General features: G+C 39.1%; 2 protein-coding genes across 7 annotated transcripts; one reads left to right on the plus strand and one right to left on the minus strand.

The window, feature by feature from the left end:
• Positions 1–472: 472 nt before the first annotated feature.
• LOC116258531 (uncharacterized) lies at positions 473–1,700 on the plus strand. The gene is made up of 2 exons (XM_031635706.2): positions 473–860; positions 963–1,700. Exons 1-2 carry the CDS (start codon positions 758–760, stop codon positions 1,421–1,423), a joined length of 564 nt encoding a protein of 187 aa, XP_031491566.1. The 5' UTR covers positions 473–757; the 3' UTR covers positions 1,424–1,700.
• A 2,091-nt stretch (positions 1,701–3,791) lies between these two features.
• LOC116259429 (65-kDa microtubule-associated protein 6-like) lies at positions 3,792–10,086 on the minus strand. Of its 6 annotated transcripts, none has more exons than XM_031637244.2 (14): positions 9,890–10,083; positions 9,658–9,767; positions 9,333–9,447; positions 8,380–8,583; positions 6,507–6,761; positions 6,062–6,277; positions 5,833–5,988; positions 5,582–5,741; positions 5,349–5,500; positions 5,132–5,219; positions 4,959–5,032; positions 4,798–4,872; positions 4,349–4,696; positions 3,792–4,226 (listed from the first exon to the last, which is right to left on the minus strand). In XM_031637244.2, the coding sequence occupies exons 3-13, from the start codon at positions 9,381–9,383 to the stop codon at positions 4,364–4,366; spliced, it is 1,764 nt and encodes a 587-aa protein (XP_031493104.1). In that variant the 5' UTR covers positions 9,384–9,447; positions 9,658–9,767; positions 9,890–10,083; the 3' UTR covers positions 3,792–4,226; positions 4,349–4,363. The 6 variants fall into 6 exon arrangements, with proteins under 6 accessions (XP_031493104.1, XP_031493102.1, XP_031493103.1 ...); XM_031637242.2 differs by having other exon boundaries at positions 9,618–9,767; XM_031637243.2 differs by having other exon boundaries at positions 9,604–9,767.
• Between the last annotated feature and the right edge of the window lie 4,958 nt (positions 10,087–15,044).

Raw genomic sequence — 15,044 nt, forward strand, 5'->3', positions numbered from 1 at the left:
CGCTGAACTCGTTCCTGTTGACAGAAACAAAACTGCGAGTTTAAGAAGACAAACCACAAACTCAATCCACTTAATTGAAATATCATGTAAGGAATATACTTAGGCTGATAATACAATCTAAAAACCCAACTGACATGGTACTCAACTTATAGTCGATCCAAACAGCATTTCCTCGAAATGTTTCATATAGATGTTTGTTCTAGTTAGTGTCTTTAATGCCTGCTAAAAAACGTTGAAGTGAAAACTGAAAACCTGTTTTTTGTTCTAATCGAGCCAAGCATGGTTGAGTTTCGAGTCAGAGTTATGAAAGAACCTGAGCCTCACTTCTTGTCGGTCCGGGCCGATGCCCAGCCCTAGACATCAAGCCATTTTTCTTTTTCTGTTTTTTTTTTTTTTGGTTCTCAGAACAAACAATGAAGGTTTGAAAGAGTTGCTGAATTTTGACGTCGACTTCGAATACGTGCCAATATGCCACAGCACTCGGAGGGGTTCCCTTTTGCCATAGCTACTCTTTGCTATCCTCTTTTCCCATTTTTCTAGTCACCCCAAAGTTCCAGTCGAGCACCTGAGATTTGAGACGGGATTCTGAGTGACCTTCTCATCTTAAAAAGGAAAAAAGAGAATAAGACGATGGTGAGAGAAAAATCTAGAGATTGCAGGAACGTTCCGCCCACTCGGTTTTGCAAAGCTTAAACTCCATCGTCGTCCCCTTATCGGCCGTATAACCAGCTCGCGAGAGAAAGAGAGTGAGAGCGAGATGTTTGGCGTTCTGTTCCCAAACCGCAGCTTCCCACTCGACATGTCGAGCTTCACCCAAATCGACACCTTCCATTGGATCCTTGATATGAACTCCTTCGTGGGTAGGTAGCACCTCTCTCTTCATTTCTGTGTGGTGGCTCCCATCTTTTAATTTTTGTTCAGTAGATGGATTAGTTACTTAAGATTATGAATTGCAACTTCAGGGGAAGCGTATGATCAAGTGAAAGAGATGTGCATATTTCTCCTGAATGGCTTATCTCTCCCTCCAGATAAGGCGCTCGCCGTCTACATCCAGTCCCCTGGTTCGGACTTCCAGTACTGCGGTGCGGTTTACGCCGGCTGCCCTTCCACGGTGCTCCCCCTCTCGTGGCCGGAGCCTGGGGGGCAGGGCCATTTGACTTCCGACGCCACACCATTGACGGCGAAAATTGGTATCTCCGTCATGGAGCTGGCGATGCTGCCGGCGCTCAATGGCGGTCAACAAAGGCGGATTGAGCAGCTGGCCATGAAAGTAGGAGAGAACCTCTTCAATTTCATGCAGTCGTTTTGTTCTGCAGAAGGCAATCGCCTCGTCGTCCCCATGGATATTCTGGACCGGTGGTTCAAAAAGTTTCAGGAGCGAGCTAAGCGGGATCCCGAGTACTTGAAGAGCTTTGCTTTGTGAAGGATTTCTTGGGTTCTTTCGTTCTTCTTTTCTTTTCTCTTTCCTGATTTTTCCTTTTGGGCGAAGAACAGGATTCTTGGAAGCAATCATCGATTTCATATTATGGATAGGAGTGGTTCTTTCTTTGTGTCGCGTTTACTTGGATCAATGAAGACGAATTGATTTAGAGGAAATCACAGTGGTGAGAGTTGTTTCTACCTTCTTGTGAACCTGGGTAAATTCTTGTCGGAGAATATGTAGAAAATCTTTGGGACAAGAGATTGAAATTCTTTTGTGATGTTGTAAGGTGTTTCATATGTAATGGCTCTGAAAGCTGTCGATAAGTTCTTGATGGGTCTACCAAATGGGTAGACTTAATCCCTCTGAGAAGATACTGATGTATCAATCAGCTACGGATGAAGAAACATCCTTAGCCTTAGGGTATTCTTGGGAAAAAGAAAGCGAGATGGGATGATCCTTATACATGCATTTTAGGCCTAACGCGGCACTTTTCTCTTGAAATACTTCTTCATTCAGTGTCTCTTGTCTGCTCGTCTATCTGCCGGCTTGGCAGCCATGAAACGCAAGCATTGCTACCTGTAGAATGCATCCACTTCTTTGCTTTTAGCAAATGCGCCGTCGAACTGGGAATGAGAACGGGACGTGTAACGATCTAACAGACACCAAAGCAGGTTAGTGCTTTATTTCTGTCTGTTCCTTTGTTGCATGCATGAATGTAAGGTTCTCCTTTCCATCTGTTCCTTTACAGCGAATTCTTTTTATTAATCGGTTGGAGAGATTAAGTTGCCTTCATCGTCTGCGTGTTAGTACTGCTAGTCAGTGATGTTCCCAAGCAACCACGTTACGGTACCTGAGGAGATCAGCAGACTTGCTTCATTTTCTTTTGATCGTTTGTAGCTGCGTTGCTGAAAGTTTTCTTCCATTTCCCCTTTTGACAGAGAAATTGGGGGATAACCTCTTTGGAATTTGACCTGGAGATCCGTTGTTTATGATACGCAACCTGTCAATCAAGAAAATTATACGAGGGCATCGTCATTTCCTTTATTTATGAACGTTGATTTAGAATAAGATCATGTGCTAGTGATACATATTATAAAGTGTCCTGATTCGTTGGCCATTTTTACCGCAAATGATAGGGCCGTGAGATTTGTCTAAGGTGATAATGTGGAATGTTTGGTGGTGACGCAACTAACTGGCCCATGATAAAAACAAAATACACCTGAAATTATATTATGGGACTGTTCCTCAGCCGTTCTTAATACCAATACGCTTTCAATCAGTATATTGAAAAAGTCGAAAATTATAAAATGTTCTGTTCATCGGTACATGGTGCAGACACTCTGAGTGAAAGCTAGCTGAGGTTCAGGGAATCCAAGAAAGAGAGAAATGGGAAGTTGCTAAAAGTGCCAATGAAATGCAGAAGGGTTGAATAGCGCCGTTTTAAGCTCCTCTATGAATCTTAAGCAGAAATGCTTTTCTTCGTGCCCCGACTTCAGACAAAGAACGCAGAGAACCACTAGAAATAACGAAAAAGATATCAAGATATCGTCTCGCTTTGGAGGAATCCCTTGCACATTGATGTTGATCTCACCGCAGAGGCATTGAACCAACCACTATCAGAGGAAGATTGATTTTTTCTGGCAGTTCGCGTTTCTTTGTACTGATCTCTAGTGTCCCCAATGATGATGACCATCAAGCCGTTTTTGTGTTTGATTTGGATTAACCATTAGCACCTAGAGGGATGCTCTTTCACAGATGTTCATTTCTACCTCTCTTAGCTTTCTCCTACTTCTCCCGCAAGTTAGCATTGGAGGTGGGCCACGGAAAAATTTGCAACTCGGCGGGCGATGGAAATTCTGGTGGCCACAGTACAGACTCGGACACCAAGCTAAGGACTTGTGGATGCAGAAAGTGAGACTCCGGCTTTTTCGTGAGTATGAAATTTGAGGACTCAGGTAAGCATTTACTTTCAAGCAGTCAGGCCAAAAAGATCAGTCACCATACAGCCCAAAAAATGGTCTTTGATATTTTGACCACTCAGTGATTTGACATTACATTGCCAAATACCAGCTCCCGAACAGAGGTTCCATGTTCTGTTAGCTCCTTACAAAATATAAGGGCCTTCATACAAAGGATAATACTAGCGTTACCCGCTCAAGACTAGACTTGGAAGTTCGTGTTCAAAACGTTACCAAACATTTATTGTGTCCATGTATGTGCACATGACCTGACTAGGAGGCAAGAACTTGCCCGACGCAGAACTGCAACAAAGGAACATGCAAGGCCACGTAGAACCTAAAAGCCAAAAATTCCAAACTGAGAATGAGATGCTTTACTAAGAAATCGAGGGAAAATCAGAACGACGAAATGGAGCAATAACATGAAAAGCTTTAATTATCAAAGAAGTTTACATCAACAACAAACAGTTGAAGCATACACACACTGGCAAATTCCAATTCAAAGGATATTTACACATCGGTCATAGAGAATAAAATGCAGTTAGTTCCTTTCAAATTCACAAGACTACAGCAAATCATACTCAACCAACATCAGGTTAATATAGGGTAAGCATATTAGCAGCGCCCGCATATTCTACTGAATAACTCTAAGTTAGTGTGTCTAGCGCTATTTGTAGACTTCCAGCTTTCAACTGATTCCTTAGACTTCCTCTGATCACGTTAATTACCAGCATTCTAGAATACAGATTCCGTTGAACATAGTTTACATTCTGCAGCACAAAATCTGAATGATCAACTCAAAACGAAATTAAACTGCCACTAGTAGCAATCCTCATTTCCTTGTCCTGGAGAAAGTTGAAAGGGAAAACGTATTTAATGAAACAGAAAAGAGATTATTGATTGAACGGTTAACAATACCATAATGATTCTACAAAAACAGCCAAAGGGGGATCAAGGAGTCACATACCTAATCTGCGAATAATCAACTACAAGTGGAAGGAGGTGACACTGATTCAGAAGCACACATCGATGACACTGACATTGTGTCTTCCTTCATCAGTGCTACAAAATTCAAAGGTGTGGCTGTCATTCTCCGTGGTTCTCTGAAGAGCCCATTCTGGCGACCAGAGAGTGAACGTGGGGTCATCATCTCTGAGGCAGCACTACCAACAGACAAGCGGCGAGGAGTAGGGGTCGAGGACCCATGTGCACGAATACCATTTGACTTGGAGCCATTAGTCCTTTTTGGGCTAGGCTTGGACCCATAAATGGCTTCCTTCTCTGTAAGGAGGAGGTCCTGTATTTTCTTCTGATCCTGCAACCATCAACAACATACAGAAACCAATTAAACATAAAGAATCCAACATCCTTTTGCCAAAGCTGGGGTGTCTAAATTTGCTTTAAGCATAAACAAACCCGATATCGCTTCCGTTCTTCCTCTTTCTGTTGTCTGGTGATGACATAATCCTCCAAGATAGATGCCAAACGAACCTGCAGAACAATAGAAGTATTAGAGAAAGATAACAAAAATTAAGTTAGGAGCTTCCCAGATACACATGATGCCTGGGACGGCTTACCCCATCAAACAGAAAATATTCATCCCTTTCTTCTTTCCATGCACGTGTGCGATGCATCAAATTATCCACCATAGCTGTAAGCAACCAGAAGGCATCTCCTTATGGACTTTACTAAAATAGGTGCACAGTATGCTCTTCATACCAGCAAAGAAACAATATGAAAATGATATTACCAGGAATCTTTGTTACACTTATTCTAGCTTTCTCAGCACGTTTAAGACTTAAATGGGCACCTCTCCCTGCACTGTACCTATTCTCATCCTGAAAGTCATAAAAGATGAGACCAATCAGCAACCAAATTATATTTATGCATCTCAAGAGCCATTGAACAAGCTGCATTTATCAAAATCTAACATCCATTATACGAATAACATATGCTTAAGAACTTGCTTGATTGTAATCTTCAAGCCATTTTTCTTCTTCACAGGCTGCAAGCCATTTGTCAATCCTGTCCATTATTTCTTTCCTGCTCAATGCTTCTTCTTTTGCTTTTACAATCTGGGCCTCAATATTTGCAAGTAGTTCAGAAGGGTCCACTATACCTGAAGAAGAGAATCAAATTGGTTATCTTAATGCTGGAATGCTTTGGAAGACCATTATCATGAAGAAGAAATGATCAGGACCAGAATCTATCAAGGCAATTGATTTCTCAGGAGCTGTGCTCATATCTGGCTCAAGATGTGCCTTCCTGCATATTTCTTCAAGTTCTAACCTTCTCTTGAGGACCAATTCTTTCATTCTACTTGCTTTCAGTTTACTTAGTCTTTCAACTTCTTCTGATGCCTATTTAAAACACAAAGAAGGATTTACGCATATGAAAAAGTGAGGCATCTGATAAAAATCTAAATATATGTAAAACAGCCAGTAGGCTAACCTGCTTAATTATCTCACTCGAAAGAATGCCAGGATCTTTGATATCACTTTCTGATGACCCAAGGATGTCAGTGGTCCTACCAAAAGGCATCATTTCCTCCTCAGGTGTATCCATCAAGTTCCACAGTTCAAAGAGAGACGATGCAATGTCTTTCAACTGGGCAGCCACAAACCCCTAGTCACCACTATGCAAATGGAAAACAGACATAGGCTACCATAACTGCAATTACCTTCTGAATACGTGCTTTCTTTTCCATCTTTAGCTTCTCAATAGATTGAGCAAGACCAACCAATGTGTCATTGCTGATGTTCTTGCATTGCGTATTTCCCGCCTCATGTAGGCTTGGGTGCACTTCACTGACAGTCTCTCCAAAGTCTACTCCAAGTAGAGCACAAAGACAATGTACCTCATTCACAGATTCAAGAACCCTATGAAGACGATCTGACTGGGAAGAGCACAAAGCACAAAAAAGAAACTTCAGCAGCAATCCAGAGTCCCTAGTTTATGGTTAGCTTGCATAGAAAACTTATCTGACTTTCTGAAACAAACGACAACCAACACTTTTTTTAATATTTCCAACAAAACCTTGTCAAAGTTGAAATATGGGCATGTAACAGACAAACAAAATATGCATGTAATAAAAAGGTATAGATGGAAACCGAAAGTTGCAGTACCTTCTCCTTCTGCAAAGATTGAAGATGTAATTGGTACTCGTTCAGCTTCCTTAATGATAAATCATGTTCATCCACAGTAACTGCATTTTTATCATTCAAGTCTGTATATCCAGACAACTCTCCACTAATTTTTTCAATCTGTGCTTTTATATCACCAAATTGTTTGACACGCTCTTCTCTTTTCATCCGCAAATCTTCTAGTAAAGGTGTCACCAATGCAAGTTGCTCCTTCAATGAAGATGGCCTTCTCTCTGGCTGATATATAAAAGACAAACCAGATTCATTTCCATATTACTCTGTTGCCTGTATCTTCATGCAATGATGCATGTCTTACAACAAGTTGCTTCCTACTTCATCACGTTAATGTTTTCAATCTTAAAGTGTCCATTAAAGTTGACTCCATAAACTCTATATCTCTGGTAAACAATTACAAGGAACAAAATTTGAACATGTGAAAAGCAACAAGTTGCAGAAGGGAAAAGGGGCATACGTCTCACATGGACGCCAATGAACCAGTTGAGGAGATATGACACACATCAAGTGGAACTGTCTTGACCAAATTAATTCGAAGTGTGATATTACCGTCATCCTACACTATTTAGCTTATTTCCTTCAGCTGCTAGACACAGTGAAAGAGGTGCAAGGTAGACAAGACAAATTAAGAAATTAACAATGATCTATTTATCTATTTTTTCAGTTTTAGGAAGGCAGTTATAGTCCCTGACACAATTTGATACCAAGAATTCTTGGCTAAGCTCATGTTGACACTCAACCATGACAATCTATACAATAACACAATAATGGCAACTCTCTTATATCTTCTGAAAAGATAGTGACAAGGTCGACTGATACACCATAAACAGATTGCGCTGCTATTGCCTTGCTTACTTTAATATCCAGATGTCTACCTGTACATGACTCTTCAAATTTTACCAGTAAAATACATTTGATAGACAAAAAACTAAAAACTCAATTCCCCAATAAAAGATAAAAAAGGATTGCTGACACAAAAAGGAAACAATCGAGACATGTTGCCTAAGAAGTACACAAATTAACACAAGTATACTTGCTATAGAACATTATCTTCCTTATGAAATATAGGGCAAATGTGTGATACTAATGAAAGTTTGAACTAGTGAGCTCAAACTCATAGGTGCGAGTTGCATCAACTCAACCTTGTGTCCTTCCCTAAAGTAACATTATGACAATAGGAAGTAACCAGTTCTCAACTTCTCATGCATGGAACATTTGTTAAATTTACACCTGAAAAAAATATGCTTCCATGATTCAGAATTCGTCTCTCACTAAACATGTTGACCAAATTAGACCCTTGAGGTTTAACATATCTACAGAAAGAAAGTTATTCCTGCTGTTAAGTCCATTCATTAGTACCAATGAGTTCAAATTCATTGTGGAAAGGTCCATACTGCACCTATTTGTTTCATGCGAGTATTTTTCTCATAAAACAAAAAGTATGAAATGCAACCTCCATCGCCAAAAACCTAGGAATCTACTTTCATATTGTATAATCCACAAAATTTTACACCATTTATTAATGCTTTACTAGCTACAAATTAAAACCACAACATAGTAACTGATTCTTAGGTTTCTGGTGATGAAATTCACATCTGCACAGTTAGCTTCCTGAAAATAAAGACAAGCAATGCCAACTTCTGGATTTTCAGAAACAGAAAAACATATAAAACTTTTCAAAATGACCAATGGTTTTGCTGAAAATTTCACAAAAGTAACTGGGTTCCCCAACAAAAATTTTGTGGATGTCATCCGAGTCTCCGACCTGTGTTTTATTAGCTGAAGTTGCCACTACAAAGAGTGCAGAAAATCAGATATATACAGGAACGAAGGCCCTTACCAGGGAATGAAGGTCGAGATCTCCAACCGCTGCCACAAGTGCTGCAAGTTCAGCCTCTTTAGCTGCTAGGGACTGGTGCAGTCTTGCCTTAGCATTGCTTGCCTCGGCCACCTTCCTCCTGTACACTTCCAAACATTCCCTCTCCAGTTCCACCAACATTTGGTCCTTCTCTGCCTCACTTTCACCCATCTCATCCCATATATGCTGCTTGGTGCAATAAAGGAAAATTTCACAAGAAAACGGTTCCTCTAGTAAGTGAACTAATTCAGATAACTGGAAAAAATTTGCCCCCCGTGGCCATATAAAACTGGACGCAAAGCCACCAGATAATAAAACAAAAGAATGGACATATTCGACCAAGTGAACCTATTCTTGGAGAGTACATTCTGCTATAATGCGTAAAAGATCCCCTTGTTCATGCTTTAAAAAGAGATATGTAATTGTGGGATCTCACGCCTTCTGCCAAAAGGATACATTCATTATCATTTTGTTCCTTAACATAGTCAAAACAGAAGACCAATCAGGCAACAGCCTTTCTTTGCAAGATATTTTACAAGCAATATTTTTTAATAACAAATCCACACCTTCTGTCCGAAAAAAGAAAAATTCCCATTCATGAGAAAGAAACCCAATTCTTCTAAAGAAAATCCACTTCATTTTGCGAGAAAATAGGAGAAAAATACAAAGTACCATCTCAGACCTAGAGAAAGCAAATGAAAAAAATTAGTGGCCGTCAAGCCACGTATGAAGCAAAGACAACCAAATTTCTCATTCGGATGAGGCACATTTTTTCCCGTCCAACAGATGACGACGAAGAACCAAGGAATTGGTAGAATGCTACAGTACAACCTAAACTCAAAGACCAAAATGCTCATCCTGTTTCCACCCCCAACTACATGAGACAGCATCATGAAAACCACAAAAGAGAAGTCAAAGAAAAGACGAGGTCGAACCTGGAGTTCTCTTAGCAAGACCCCGCAACTAGTATCCATGCGGATACTCATCTTTCCAAGTCGACAACCTCCCCTTCCGCTCGCCTCTACAGAAGCCTAAACCTCCAGTGATCTCCTGCGAAAAGAAGCCCCATAAAAAAAAGGAACCAAGAAAACCTCAAAACCCCGCCAAAAACTCGCTCTTCAAAAAGCTAAAAAAGCAGAAACAGGAAAAGAACACCACAAGAAACAAGAAAACGAAAAGAGATACAAGAGAAAGGAACAAAATTACATGTCAAAACGAACCAGGAAAGAAACCCCACAAAGTAGGACTCTCCTCGCTCACCAAAACAGAGCCAGAGAAAGAGGAAAAGAACAGACGGCGTTATAATATTCCTGTTGAAGATCTCAAGGATCTAAAGAGAACCCATTTTTGCTAAAAGCAAAAGCAGGGACCTGAAAGACAAAAAAAGACACATTTACGTTCTCCTGAGCAAACCCACTGAAAAGAAAAAGAAAAACCGAAGAAGAAAAAGATCTCTCTTTGGGTAAGTAAAGATCAGAGAAAAGGGAGACACCTGAGAGAAAGAGAAGGAGGTCACATTAGAGAACAGACCTCAGGAATAGAGTGTAGAGGCTTTCTAGGGCCTGAGATAGGTTTCAATGTGGTTTGTCAAGGAAGGAGAAGCCTCTGTTCTAGAGAGAGAGAGAGAGAGAGAGGAGCGCCTACTCTCCTTCTTGTGCAGGCAGAGAACGAGGACCAGAGGAGTATGGGGTGAAGTAAACTCCAAAATATAATACCCTACCCATAATAATGTTTTTCTTTTTACCATATTAAGTTCGTTATTTTAATTTCTCAAGACTGGTGAACTGGTGTGTCTGCATTTTTATAGTTTATACCGAGAAAATGACACTTCATCTTGCAAGTATCCGCCCTTCACGGGACAGCATTTTAGAGGATGTATGATTACAGTAAATGATATAATATGTGTAGATATATAAAGCGTAAGATCCCCACTTAACTCTCACCTCTGGAGTCGATGTTGTTGCATCCGCTCGAGAGTTCAAGGTTAAAGAAGCAGAGCTGTTAAATTTCAGGAAGGTGTTGGGTCGTGAAAGCTGGTATGCTTAGTTTTCTATTAACACCCGAAGTCTGATCACCAGCTCATATGGTGCCCACACTTGCTTAGCACCAACATGGCAACGGCATGTGAGAATGTATGTCACCAAGTGGGAGAGGACATCATGACCTCCAAAACAACTTGGAAATGTTGCCGTTGCACCATCAAATGTTTACAACCAATTTAAAATACATTCTTTCTAAATTTGGCAATCCTCTCACACTCAGGGACCTAACACACTACTTTGTAATTTGAGTCCGTCCACCAACCATTAGCCCAACCAGTTATGTCATACCTTCTCATATATATATATATATGAAAGACAATGCGTATGAGAAGCCGAAGTTCTTCTCCTTTTTCTTTTGCTCTTGAGATCTAAGGTTAGTTCATAGGCGAGGAACATGACACCCATGCATCCACCATTTATAATGTAAAGGGGCATCACTCATGAAAATCAAACTAACAACTTGAATTTCACCAGCCCAGTTATGCTACGCCCCTCAAAGCTAATGCCTTCAATTGGTTTAACAAAAGTGAAACTGATAAGGAAGCGAAATGGGCCCCCACATAATATAAACCGATATATGACCTGGTACTTGCTGATATTACTATAATAATAATAATTATAATAATAATAATAATAATTATTATTATTATCATAAACCTTGTCTCCCTCTCACACAGTAGCCTGGGTCTGCCAAGAGACAATATTGATTTGGATCCCAATAAAGGGCAGTTCACTAAGTTGGTAGTACATATTTCCCTTTATTTTTATTTCTCCCTTCTTTCGCCGTCCCTGCACATGAATCAGGCATGAAGAAAAAAAGTTACGGCACTTTTTCCTTTTACTGCTTTGGATGGACAATTTTAAGCACCGCTCTTCGTTGAGTATCCGTTCGGCCCTACACTTCTTTATAGTGCATCTGCCCGGTAGATATTATTCCATCCGTCAACCTTGTCGACACTCTTTTTAGTTAACTACTCGCGAAAACTTTCACATCGGTTTACGGAAGCATTAAGAGATGTTTTTAAACTTTTTCAATTGAAGTCTTAGTAAGTTATTTATAGTTTTCCTTTATAAAGGGTCCGGACAAGGCCCGTCAGCTAAGTTTCATCGAGTCACAAAATCAAGAGAGAGAAAAAAAAGGGCAACTGCCAACTTATAAAATGAAACTAATAGATCTTTGGACTTTATAGATTTATTGTTTTGTAAAAAGCATGCATACATCAAAATTTTGGCAGAGATACTTGTGGGCTGGTATGTATGAACTTTTTTATACTAACTCGTTCTATTAAAAATTACATTGACTCATGTCAGTGAGTCAAGTGCCTTTTAGCAAAAAAAAATCTCGAATCTATGCAGCATGCCCATTGATTCAAACTTAATATATCTAAAATCCAGGTCTATCAACTCTAATTTTTCATTTTCCACACTAGTGACAAAGGCTAAAAACTTTTGATCCTCTAGCTCATGGGATTCAGTCCAAATCTCTCGAAATTGAGGATCTCAAACGCCGCGCTTTGATCTTATGCCGCAAATCCAAGCTACACATGAACCAGCAAACACTTTGGTTCCAAAAGTTTTTTTTATGTTTAAAAGTTTTAATATATATATATATAAAGTATGAATGACTTATTTTTCACATGATAAATAAATAAAGAGTTTCAATAAAAAATGTATTTTCACTGAGAAAGTATGTATTGACCTTTGACCCAAGGTCGTGAGGGGAGGACGGTGAGCACAAATGTACATGTTTGCCCATCGCGAAAGTGGGACCCACTAATGAGCAACATCACGCCGAGAGTGTACACGTCAAGAGGAAGGGTATTTACGTCATTTCAGAATAAGGGCAATTGCGTCATTTTCGATGCTCCGCCTCCCTGTTCACCTACCCTGGCGGGACGGCTGTCGGCGACAGCGGCTCCTTCCGAAATTCTCGGCGACGACGTAAATAGATCATTCAATTTTTGTCCCTATTGTCTCCTAGAGGAAATCCCAAGATGAAATGTGATATGAAACGAAATACCAACCAGGAAATGCGACCGTAGAAAATTAAAGTTCTCTGGAACATAGTGAAGTTACAGAACTATTTATCAGAGAAATGAACTTTCTTTTTGTCCTTTTTTTTTCCCTTTTGATAAGTTATACCTTACAGGATTTGCTTTGCATATGATGAGATTTCACTGTATCACCATTTTTCTTTAAAAATGGATGCAAAATATCCATTTAAAATTATTGTTGAAATTTAATAAGAAGAGAGATGATCTTGTTCGATGTTAGCCTTTCGAGATTTAATCTTTCTTTTTATCTATATTTGAGGGTCAAACTTCAATAAATAAACTATGTTAAAAGTAGTTCCCACGTTTCCCATTCACTAGACTGTCAATTATCCTCGTCATTTTAGTTTGACACCAGTATATTGTTATGTTAGACTTTCAAGACATTGATTGTCATAATAATGAAGGTGTGATTGATATTGAATATCCAGTGAACAGCTAGAAGCTCTGTTATAACAGTGTGAAGGGAGAAGAATTATAGTTGGTGTAATGGTTCCGGTGCTAGAGCTAGTAGACAGTTATTTTTTATTTCAAATTCTTGTTTCGTCAACTCTTTGCGCTACTAATAGATATTCATTGATATGCAAGTTGAAGCATAATAGATGTGTCTCATTAAAATACTACAATGCAAATAATCTCTAGTACACCTGAATGAAGATGAATTTTTTATACCAGGGCATTATGTCCATTGGTTAAGGTGAATTATTATGCACATCATATTCTAATGGTCTTCGAGCTCAGACAAATCTAAACGCGATATTTTAAGCAGTCTCAATCACGCATAGCATGCATGCAAATATGATAACTATACTAGATAACTAACACCCATAAAATATATACAAAATCAATAATTATACCAACTAATGAATTAAATAATCAAATCAAATATCAAATATTGCTGTTAATGATCGATATTTCATGCTGAGGAGATCAGGAAAAAGAACCTAATTAGAGAGGATACATAGCTGGCAAAGGTGGGGTGGGTAGTCGTTGAATTCATAAAGAGTAATCAATTTAGCTATTGATGTGAGCAGGAAAAATAAGAATTGCATGCACAATATAAATTGAATGATTTTTTTTTTTTCAAATTAGCACATATATAATGGGTGGCTTGAAGACCTAAGCAGGAGCACCGGAGCTAGGAATTTTTTAAATTATGGACTTACTATATAATTTTGCAAATCTTTATAAAGGTCAAATTAAACATTTTCTTGTGTTGATTAGTAAAATATTTTAGAGGGGCATGCCCGTTGCCCCTTGACCAATGATCATGTCTCCGGAATTTGCAGTTTAATTGAGTTCGATTGTTAGTTTGATTTTTTTGTTTCCCAGCCCTTTATCTGTAAATTGCACCCATCAACTTAATTTAGCATGGAAATTAATTATGAAGAAATTAATAGGCTTGACGAACGAATCTTGTTCAGAATATAACGCCCACCTAACTTGTACAGGAAAATTTTAGGTGAGGAACATTTTTCTGGAAGGCCAAAGAGCAGACAACAATCTATTGGCCGTTGGATACGATAAAGCAAGAGAATCTTTTGTGGGGAGATCTTTTTATTATTTTTTTTTTTTTGTTGAGGAAAAGAACTAAAGCAGATGAATAGTTGTCTCTAGTTGGGAATATCTTGAGTTGGTTTTTAGGATATAAAATATTTAGGTGTCGAGACATTAGTTTTGAAGCGCATAGTGTAACTGGTTGAGTTAGGACAGGAGCAGAGCTAAGATTATGGTGCAATTTCATCGCCAGCCTGCATGCCATGGCACTGCATTTGAATTATGGTGCTATTCATCTAGAAAACAAGATTTGAAAGTTGATCAGAAGCATAAGAGGAACAATGCAACTTACAACTGCAGCTTCCTCCTGCTTAGTACCCAAGAAAAGAAAAAATGCATATATGTATAAACGGGAACTTTGTAATTTGGCCTTTATTTCCATGAGTATTAGGACTTGGCCAAAATCTTTTTTCTTTCTTTCACTAATGTTCAAAGCATTAAAGGATTTCATGTCGCAACTTTCTTTGTTAGTGCAGCACGTAGGATGCTAAGACCAACAAAGTTGTTCCCAATTACTGCCTTTCCTACAAGTTGTTCTCTCATGTACAGACATCGACCGTTGTGGTAAGAGAGTTGATTTGGATTAACAATCTGTCCAGTTTCAGTTCCATTCTTCTAAACATATTTGAGTAGACAAACATCTTCAAGGTCATTATTTCAACTAAATTTGACTGTAGCGCAGTTGAATCCAATGAGTTTAGGATACATCTAAAAAAAGACCACAACAAAAGCTAAACCTGATTGTTTAAATTCGTAGATCCCATTTGTAATTGGACGGACACAAATCTAGAGGTCAGCCATGTGATCAGAGCACAGGGCCATGTGAGAAAGCAGCAATATCACAGGGATAAGCCAAAGGAAGAAGCCAGTCCAAGGATGGAACAAGGGCGCAAGGAATGATTCATAATTGAATACCAAAAAAAAAAAAAAAACTGGCAAATCAATCATCAATCACGTAGTTGATCCGAAACTACAAAAGCTCCCTGAACTTTTTCTT

This window comes from Nymphaea colorata, chromosome 8 (genome assembly GCF_008831285.2).
Source record: "Nymphaea colorata isolate Beijing-Zhang1983 chromosome 8, ASM883128v2, whole genome shotgun sequence".
Classification (NCBI taxonomy): domain Eukaryota; kingdom Viridiplantae; phylum Streptophyta; class Magnoliopsida; order Nymphaeales; family Nymphaeaceae; genus Nymphaea; species Nymphaea colorata.